The sequence below is a fragment of the Hippocampus guttulatus genome, chromosome 6, assembly GCF_054856545.1.
Source record: "Hippocampus guttulatus isolate MCC_2025c chromosome 6, RoL_Hgut_1.0, whole genome shotgun sequence".
NCBI classification, from domain to species: Eukaryota; Metazoa; Chordata; class Actinopteri; order Syngnathiformes; family Syngnathidae; genus Hippocampus; species Hippocampus guttulatus.
The window spans coordinates 16702916-16712614 of record NC_141266.1 but is presented as its reverse complement, the minus strand read 5'-3'; the positions used below and the strand labels follow the sequence as shown (position 1 = coordinate 16712614).

General features: G+C 40.9%; 2 protein-coding genes across 3 annotated transcripts; both read left to right on the top strand.

Moving 5' to 3' along the window:
* Positions 1-61: 61 nt before the first annotated feature.
* On the top strand, positions 62-5462 carry LOC147203792 (class II histocompatibility antigen, B-L beta chain-like). 2 transcript variants are annotated; one of them, XM_086112804.1, is made up of 5 exons: positions 62-548; positions 2735-2998; positions 3463-3747; positions 4415-4525; positions 5115-5462. In XM_086112804.1, exons 1-5 carry the CDS (start codon positions 422-424, stop codon positions 5204-5206), a joined length of 879 nt encoding a protein of 292 aa, XP_085968930.1. In that variant the 5' UTR covers positions 62-421; the 3' UTR covers positions 5207-5462. The 2 variants fall into 2 exon arrangements, with proteins under 2 accessions (XP_085968930.1, XP_085968929.1); XM_086112803.1 differs by lacking the exon at positions 62-548 and adding an exon at positions 2270-2318.
* Positions 5463-6538: 1076 nt separating this feature from the next.
* LOC147203791 (H-2 class II histocompatibility antigen, A-U alpha chain-like) lies at positions 6539-9242 on the top strand. The gene is made up of 4 exons (XM_086112808.1): positions 6539-6662; positions 6761-7018; positions 7704-7985; positions 8077-9242. The coding sequence occupies exons 1-4, from the start codon at positions 6587-6589 to the stop codon at positions 8205-8207; spliced, it is 747 nt and encodes a 248-aa protein (XP_085968934.1). The 5' UTR covers positions 6539-6586; the 3' UTR covers positions 8208-9242.
* The last annotated feature ends 457 nt before the right edge of the window (positions 9243-9699 follow it).

The following is a 9699-nucleotide window of genomic DNA, read 5'->3' as shown; positions in this document are numbered from 1 at the left end:
ATTAAGGTTCGATGTGAATGATTGCATTCATTTCAATTGGACTTGTAATGACAGGCATTTCACCGCCAGGTGGTGCATTGACTTGACGTTGCAGAACACAGGGGGGATCTTTTCGACCACCTAGGATCACTCTACTTCTACTGGTCTGATCACAACCCATCTGCAGAAATGCACAGGCTATAATAGGTCATCAACAACACTGTCGTCATTTTAAAAAAGTATCTTAATACAGTACTTTCATGCTTTTGTTCTGTTGATGTTTGATATGGACTGTCAACAAATGCAGTTTATTTTTTTTAATGTACCATAGCTCGTGCTGACCTGGCCCTTCTGTCAAATTTTAAAAGTCAATGCGGCCCCCGAGCCAAAAAGTTTGCCCACCCCTGGGTTATATGCTTGTAATGTTTTTGTTGGGTCAAAAATGAACCAATCAAGTGTGACCGGCGGCAATGACAGCCATCGATATCCTGTTCGTATTTCTACATGCTCATCACCAATTTCAAGTCGACAGTTCTGGCATTTGCATTTCTTAATTTATCACTGTTTTGGTAAGTACTTTTGAAAACCGTCACATTGTCTTGGAACTGCGTGTGTGTTGGATGGGGCGAGTCCGGGAATCATAGCAAACAAGCCCAAACACCTCGCAATGTTAAGTTGTTGTGAGCTTTTGAGTAGATTGATTGGCAAGGAGGAAGAGTTTTTTTTTTTTTCAAAGTACTCCAGTTTCCTCCCACATTCCAAAAACATGCATGACACGTTTGGCACACTCTAAATCAGGGTTGGGCAAACCTTTTGACTCGGGGGCCACATTGATTTCTAAATTTGACAGGTCAGCACAAGATGCGGTACATATAAAAAAGCAGTATATGTTGACAGTCCGTACCAAACATCAACAGAACAAAAGCCTTAAAGTATTACCATCCTTTTTTTGAATGAGAACAGTGAAACAACTATGGTATATGTCCTGTATGAACGTCCAAGTATGTTAACAACATACGTGTGACAACACAAGCAACAAAGTGCAACAATATATTGCCCAAAAACTGCAGCATACAGTACAGGTACAGTATATGACAAAATACAACAAAGTTAGGACTATTTGCTACAAAATGAGACGAGTAAAAGACCTGGTGGCTTTCTTTCCACTCACTCACTGTCTCGAACTTGACCTCCCCTCGATCACCACACAAGACAGCGTTGCTCAGCTGATGTCGTGCAAAGAATTTTTGAAGCCAGCCACGGGACGCTTCGAAGTCTTTGATGCCCATAGCGCGATGGAACTCGCTTCCTCTCTTATTCGCGGCGCAGTTTGCGGAAAGTTTTTAGCACGATAACAGTCAAACCATTCCAGGAAACGTTTATTTACTCGACTGTCCGTCGAGCCGCAAGCAATTCACTCTGAGCTTGGAAATACTGTCGTCGGAATCGGAATTTAGCAAGAATCGCTTCCTCGTTTTTCAAAGTCTCGTAAATTTGAGACTTTCAGACTCCAAGCGTCTCCTGAATGTTTCGTACTTTGTAACCCGCTTCGTTTAATCAGATACACTTCACTTTCTCTTCCGGGGCCATTACTGTTCCTCTTTGTTTGGATGCCATGATCTACAAGATGTAAAAATGTTCGCAATTCCAGTAAAACTCACTGCAATAAAGAGTCACTTGGATGTCGCTGTTTTGGATCCAATGATAGAAAATAGCGATGTGGACACACTTCTTCTGTCGTATCGAGCGGGAATTGCTTGAGTTGACGCGACTGCGGGCTTCCGTATCGTCTCCCCCTCCTTACCTGTGCTCTGCAACTTCAAGTAACTGCGCCACCTGGCATTGAAATGCCTGTCATTACAAGTCCAAATGAAATAAATGCAATCATTTACATCAAACCTTAAATGTGTACCAACTTTTGGCGGGCCGGATGAAAAACACCAACGGGCCGGATCCGGCCCGCCGGCCGTAGTTTGCCCACCTCTGCTCTAAATTGTCCCGAGGTGTGAGCGCGAGCGCGAATGGTTGCTCGTCTTTGTGTGCCCTACGAATGGATGGATGGATTACATGTTTCCAGTTTCTTGCAGCTAGTCGAGAGTTGTAAAGGAACGGTTTTGGTGGGATTTTTTTTTTTTACTTGTGTAACACAAACACTTCAGCATTTGCAATAAAGGTGAACTGGATTATAAAAACATGAGAAGTGTCAGTATGAATCAATTACTGAATTGCCACGCCTTAAACTCTGAGCTTTTCAGTCGCTTCACTTTCGTTTTTTATTCCAGTTGTCGCTATGTATACGCTCTCAGCTATTTGTCTTTGCCTGGTGTTTTGCCATGCAGGTGAGTACATTTTCAATCCAATGTAGAAATGTGTGTGCTTCGAACTAGAGGGGCCACAGCATTGCTTCAACACTGGTCACGAAGAGACTTGACTCATGGAGATTTTGTTTTTTTTAAAAACACAAACTCTAATCATGATCAAACTTGAAATAAAAGGCGAATAATGAACATTTTATATATATTGTCATTGATTCCACAAACATTGTGATACAGTATTAATTTCAAGTATTTAATATTACATGAAACTGATGAAATGGTTTTATAGATGTGGAACCATCACAATGAGTGTCCATGAGTCAATATTTATTTTGAGTAATTTAAGATTTTTTAATAGGAAGTCAGAGATTTAAATGATTGTCAACGGCATTCCAATGGTGATTTTGTTATAATGGCACTGATTTGGGCTTGTGTTACAGATACTCAATGTATGCATGCTCTGCTGAAATGCCAGGGGAGCTCCAGTGATGGTCATGATGCGTCTGTTGTGGAGAAAACCTACTATAACAAGATGCTTTATCTAGAATACAACAGCACCTTGGGAAATGTTACTGGCTCCACAAAGATGGCAAGGAAAGTTGCAGATATTCTGAACACTGACTTTTATTTGAAAGGCATGAATGAAAGTCTAGAACTCTGCAAAACATGGATCACTCGTGCATACAGCATCTTAGCCCAGAAAGGTAATCTTGTTGTAATTTTTAGATTATATGATTAGGAACACTGGGACATACCCCTTAACCAATCAATCAATCAGGGGTTGGGCTATGAGGAGGTGATTTAGGTCTCCTTGAATTGTGTAGTTGACAGTTTATATACTGGCAACTTTGAGGGAGAAATCCAGGTTTGGCCCCTTTTATCTTCAAACCGGAAAAAGTTCATAAAGGCTGAGATGAGTTTGGCATGAAAGAACCCCATCAAAAACATTTGGGGTGAACTCCAACCGTGATCGTGTGCTAACAATGCCCTCTCTCAGATTCAAGTGACTTTTGACTTCACAGTCACATCTTGTGGTCTTCTGAGTGGAAGCTGCAAAGGGGAGACAAACATAGTTTCACTCCCACACCTCCATGTGTACCGGTACGTCTCAGTTCCGTAGTTCACCATTATTTCATTGTCACTTGTGATGGTTTTCACAATTTCGCAGTTGAGCCGAAAGTTCGACTGCGATTAACCGAGGCGCCGGCGGACAGCGAGCATCCAACGACCCTCGTCTGCAGCGTGTACAATTTCTATCCAAAGGACATCTTGGTGACGTGGCTCAAGAACGGCGAGCAGGTTACGTCTGAAGTGACGTCCACCGAGTCCCTACCCAATGGCAATTGGCTCTATCAGAGGCACTCGTACTTGGAGTACACGCCGACGCACTGGGACAAAATCAGCTGCGTGGTGGAGCACCCCAGCCTCGAGAAGCCGAGGATTTATGACTGGGGTATGTAGATAGGTGATATATCAGGTCAGGTCTGAGTACTAATTATATTAACATGAGCCAAATGACACTAAAGTGGACAATTATGAGAAAAGAAAATACAGTTGGCGACTTCACCAAAAACCCAGTGAATGCAATGGATAATCTGCAGCTCTGTATCGTATTTTTAGGCTTCACTTACAAGTGGTCCCCACACGGTCTGCACATGCATTTTGATGTGTTCAGCTCCCCCATAGGTTACTCAGGGGATGTATTGTGTATTGCAAGAAACTGATTCCATTGGTGGCCCTGAGACACGAAATTGAAATTACATGGGCAGCACTCCCATTGGACATGTTGGCCAATGATACTAAATCAGTAGGTGACTTTTACATACATTTCTGGAAGATAATGGTGATTACTTTGAGCACTTCTTGTAGTTATGGAGGCCAAAGGAACCGTATCCTGTGCATCTTGCGATGCCCGGATAAATGTGGTATTAAAGTATTTATGCATGAACTTATAAGGACTGCAATGTTCCCTCTAAGCTGCGCAGAGCCATTGTGCACTTTTCTCACCCTCTCAGGTCCATATACCGCACTTGACTTCCATAGAATCAACGTCAATGGTTCAGCTTCAACAGATAACGTATGTTAACTGTGTCAATAATATGTTTTGTCGTTATTTTCAGAGCCTACGCCGGAGTCTGTGAAGAATAAGATCATACTGGGAACAGTGGGGCTGATCGTGGGTCTGGTTTCTTTCGCTGCTGGCCTGATTTACTACAGAAGGAATGTGCCTGGTAAGTGATTCACGTAATTTAAGATGAAAGATGGTACTTTAGGCGAGGATTAGCAGCCAAAGATGCCCGCGCTTGTGTTGGTTTTGCCGCAGCAATCGGCTAATCAGACTGGATTTACCATGTTTCTTAGACAAGGAAGTAGTTGTAGTTCCGATATGACGAAAACGTAGACGCCTGTTAGCATGGAGTGCAAACTGAAGTTGAGGATATTTTATGTAGCTTGGTCTCATGTATTGGATAAGACTAGCTCTAATAAAACCAATCCGATAACATTCCACTCATTTTGGCCTGGGTTTAGAGTTCGATCGGATCAGACCATACCTACTTTATGACTTGGGCCAAGTGATCAGATGTTTTGTTTCTTGTCACTGCTGGGGGCAATAACATTTTATTAATTTTCTTTCTGACTTTCTGGAAACCGGCATGCCATTGCAACCTTGTGCGCTGTGTAAAGAAAAAAATGTATTTGGATCAGCGAATGTTGGTCGTCCAAAAGAACAGCCTTGTTTTTTCCAGTTTTCAACACCAATCTATGAAATGATATCAATCACCAAATGATTGTGTGGAATTGTCTATTGATTCTTTCCAGGGCGAGAGAGCGTTTCGACAAATGATGACAGAAGGGATGTGCAATCAGGGGATGGAGGGGAGGCAGAGGCTCACCTGCACCACGAAGAGTAAAACAATAATAATAATAATGGTTGAATAACATTCTTTTCAATGTTAGTTCACTGGTCTGTTCTTCATAATAACTTTTTTTATGTTTGTCAGCGCCCCCAAATCAAAACCTCTGGTCCTCATTTGAGAATCACACCAAATTCATGTGCACATTTGCTTATCACCATGCTTCCTGAAAATCAAAGTGAAGCTATGTAAATTAATGAACTGCTTCTGTTTCTTTTTTTTCATTTTGTTCATTAAAAGCCTGAGTTTGCTACTCCTCTTGTGTTGCGCCTTTTTTGCTTCCGTCCGTTACAAAACATGTTAAAGCATGACAATCTGAAATAGAACAGTTGCAGCTGGATGTTGTGTATTTTACTGTCTGAATAAAGCCATCCGCCAGTCAGTGCCGTGTTGTAAAAACTTGTTCCACATAGCCAAATAAATAAATAAATAAACCCAGAGCAGCCCAGTGGTTTGTGCATCGACGTCAGGGAGCAGAGGTGCAGAGTTCGATTTCGGCTCTGGCCTCCCTGTGTGGAGTTTGCATGTTCTCCCCGTGCCTGCGTGGGTTTTCTCCGGGTACCCCGGTTTCCTCCCACATTCCAAAAACATGCGTGGCAGGCTGATTGAACACTCAAAATTGTCCGAGGTGTGAGTGTGAGCGCGGATGTTTGTTCGTCTCTGTGAGCAATTGGCTGGCAACCGGTTCAGGGTGTCCTCCGCCTACTGCCCGAAGACGGCTGGGATAGGCAACAGTACGCCCCACAACGCTTTTGTGAGGATAAAGCGGACCAGAAAGTGGATGGATGGATAAACCCAGCACCGGCTCCCAAAAATATACTGTATATATTTATATTTTTAATTAAATATTTATTAGTCCGGTTTTGCCTTGTGAGACTGGTTGGTTCATATCTGATTCATTTACATGTGTAGTTAGTTGAGCAGCTACAAGGAAAGGGTGGAAATGGGGTGACGGGTGGGGTTCACAAACGCAAACTCCAGGGGCATTTAAATTGCCTCTCATGGGCTCTCGAGACAACACCAAAGCAATAACAAACGCCGTTGATGTTTTTAAAGCATAATAATTCACACAGTTCAAGCGGTTACCGTAGTACCTGTTAGCGTCCTTTAATTCTTCAATAAAAAGACAAACTATAGAAGTCTGCATTATACATACAGTATACCTGTATATATATATATATATATATGCTTTTTTAAGCAGTTTGAGTTTTATTTTAAATTCATTGACTCATTAAAGCTTTTATCTCTGCTTACAGCAAAACAGGTTGTTGTTGAACCTGATTTACAAGACTAATTGAACGGAAGTAGTCATTCTCACAGTATGCTTGTGTTTATCATGTCCTTGATATATTTCACTTTTGATTCTTCGTTGAGTTGATGATTTGCCGTTTAAATATGATGCTCTCCACTTCCATAATTCTGATACTCAACTTCCTCAGCACTGGTTCGCAATGTAAGAATTATATTAGCATATTTTCATCAGATATCTTGATATGAATGGGAGCTTGTTCTTTGAAGAAAATAGTTGACCCTCCATTTCTTATGTTTCAGTTATCGTCAATAGCTGGATATCCATTTCCTGCTCTACCGACACAGATTTGGAAGTGTGGACAGACAACGGCAATGAAATGGCATATACGGATTTCTCCCGGCAGGAGGTTGTTCACACTATTCCCAAATTTCTTGGTTTGGATCCAGTTTTGGGAGATGGTATAGTTTCATACAGAAGATCAACCAGAAACATTGCAATGTGCCAGAGGGTTTTGGTGTTTGCAGAACAAGATATCAAGTATCCAGCAGACATAGAAGGCAAGTTATCGTTGTTTATTTCACATCTACATTCACACAGATCTAAAATTATTCGGACAGTGGCAGAGATTTTGCCATTCTACAACACAACCATTCAGTTGAAATAAAACAATGCGTTTAAAATGATTTGCATACAGTCGTACATCTGTTAGCATGGTGGGGTAACTCAACTTCACCCCAAGTCAAGTCAAGTCAACAGTATTTATAGAGCACTTTCAAACAGCCATCGCTGCATACAAAGTGCTGTACATGGAGCAAAGTAGGTTGCTTCTTTATATGGATGGATCTCGTGCAGTTTTGAGGTATTTGAGGTTACATCCAATTTGTACATTGTTGAAGTGGATAATACTGGGTTGAAGACAGCTGGGATATGCCCCAGCATGCCCTGGACCACCGGGGCGCCCGGGTATATCGTTTTAACATTAAAAACAAGGAATCATTTTTGCCCTCTTTCTGGAATCTTTGAAATAGAATAACTTCCTTAATTTATGCACCATTTTCTCCTCTTTTTCAAGCTCTTTTCGGGGACACTGATGCTGCTGATTAAATAAATAAATACATTAGATTTTTTTTAAATTAAAATGTTTATTTAAATTTTCATTATTTTGTTCATTCTCATTAACTATAATAACCTTGCAGTGCAGTTTGGCCAATGATGATGTCTTTTCCATTCTGGCTCTTCCAGACCCCCCACAGAGTGTCATCTACCTTGGAGATGAGCTTCAGCTGGATCAAGAAAACACGTTGATATGCTTGGTGAATCATTTCTTCCCACCCAACATCCAAATTCACTGGACCAAAAATGGCGTTGAAGTGTCAGAGGGGGTGTCACTCAGTCGATATTACCTCAACGAGGATGTCACATTCCACCAGTTGTCTACACTGACATTCACACCAAAGGAAGGAGACATTTATGGTTGTACTGTGGAGCACTCAGCTTTGGACAGGCCAAAAACAGCTTTTTTGGGTAAATATTTTCATTTATTCTAATACTAAAATGGTAAAAACAGCACACGTTTGTACAGTCAAAAAGTTCTTTGTGTCTTTTAACATCACAGAGGTGGAGTTCAGTCATCCCAGCATTGGACCAGATGTTTTCTGTGGCGTGGGCCTGACTGTGGCAGTGTTTGGAATCGCATCTGGAGTTTTTTGGGGAGTCAAAGGACGTTATGCGACACCTGTTTTGTGATTGGAGCTTACATATTAATGAAGAAAACATGCAGCTTCTTTAAATCCGTTTTTTTTTTAGTGCAACTACTGTACTAAATAAGCCACCATGTGGCCAAAGAAAGTGTGAAAATGTCTGACACCACCTGGCACCGCACCACCTGATACATTTTATGATTTGTAGCTTTGGATATGTAGTTTTGTCCATATATTTGCTCGTTTTACATCTTGAGATAAGAGTGACCTGACTTCGTTTTTTGAGGCGTAAGCTGTCATTCGGCCAATCTTTTGCTTTGACTTGAGAGCACAAACCTGAGATGTGAACACCGTGGTGGCAGTGAACTCAACATATTTCACAATATAAGCAGCACTTTGGCAATTAGTGTACAATTCTTCAAAAAAGAGACTTCAAATGCCAATCCAGATTTAAGTTTACTGTATAACTAAAAAAATAAAGGGGTTAGATCAGAGGTGTCAAACATACAGCCCGCGGGCCGGAACCGGCCCGCAAGGAGGTTTGATCAGGCCCGCAGGATCATTTAAAAGTGAAAAAATGCATAAAAGACACGGAATGAATATTTTTAATGAGGTGCAATTCATGAAATATCCGCTAGGGGGACACACTGTTTTGATCAGAGAAAAAGACAACCTTGTTTTGATCAGAGAAGAAGACAATACCAGCCTCAGTCTGTCACTGAGACAGACCCAACACAGCAGACGCTATCAAGGATATGTGAATACTTTATTCTTTACACATATTATAGCACTCTCCTTAGTTTGTAAGGTGTAGGCGGGGATTACATTTAGAATTTATATGCTCGTGTAAATGGTTTTAAAAATTCCTTTCTTTATAAATCTCGTTTAATCTTAAAAGTGCATTACTATATTTTTCAATACCAATTACTTGTTAAGGTTTGGTGCCTTTGTACAGTCAATGGGATCAGCTGCAATGCATATATGTGAAAAGTAAATTGCATATTTGTCTAAGGAAATCTAAGGTCCTTCATGTAATGTTTTGTAAAAAATATATTCATTAAATTTCAACATTTTCCTAGTATTCTTGTGCTTCTTTAGACCAAAACAAAGGATATACATATTATTTTGGTTATTTACAGCAGAGTATGGTGTCATTTTTAATGGTCCGGCCCACTTGACATCTACCGAGGCTATATGCGGCCCACAATGTGAAATGAGTTTGACACCCCTGGGTTAGATAGATAGATAGATAGATAGATAGATAGATAGATAGATAGATAGATAGATAGATAGATAGATAGATAGATAGATAGATAGATAGATGACGTCTCTGATCCACTGGTTAAAGGACACTTTGGTTCTCTCCTCTTTCATCTCAAACTGCTTCAAACAACAAAGCGTGTGACGGAAAAGTGGTTAGGACTGCACGACTGTCCGTGTTTTATGTTATGTGTTGTGTTTATTATTTTACTTTATGTTAACTGTTTTGTTAAGCGCTTTGTTACAGCTGCCGCTGTTGTGAAAGCGCTATATAAATC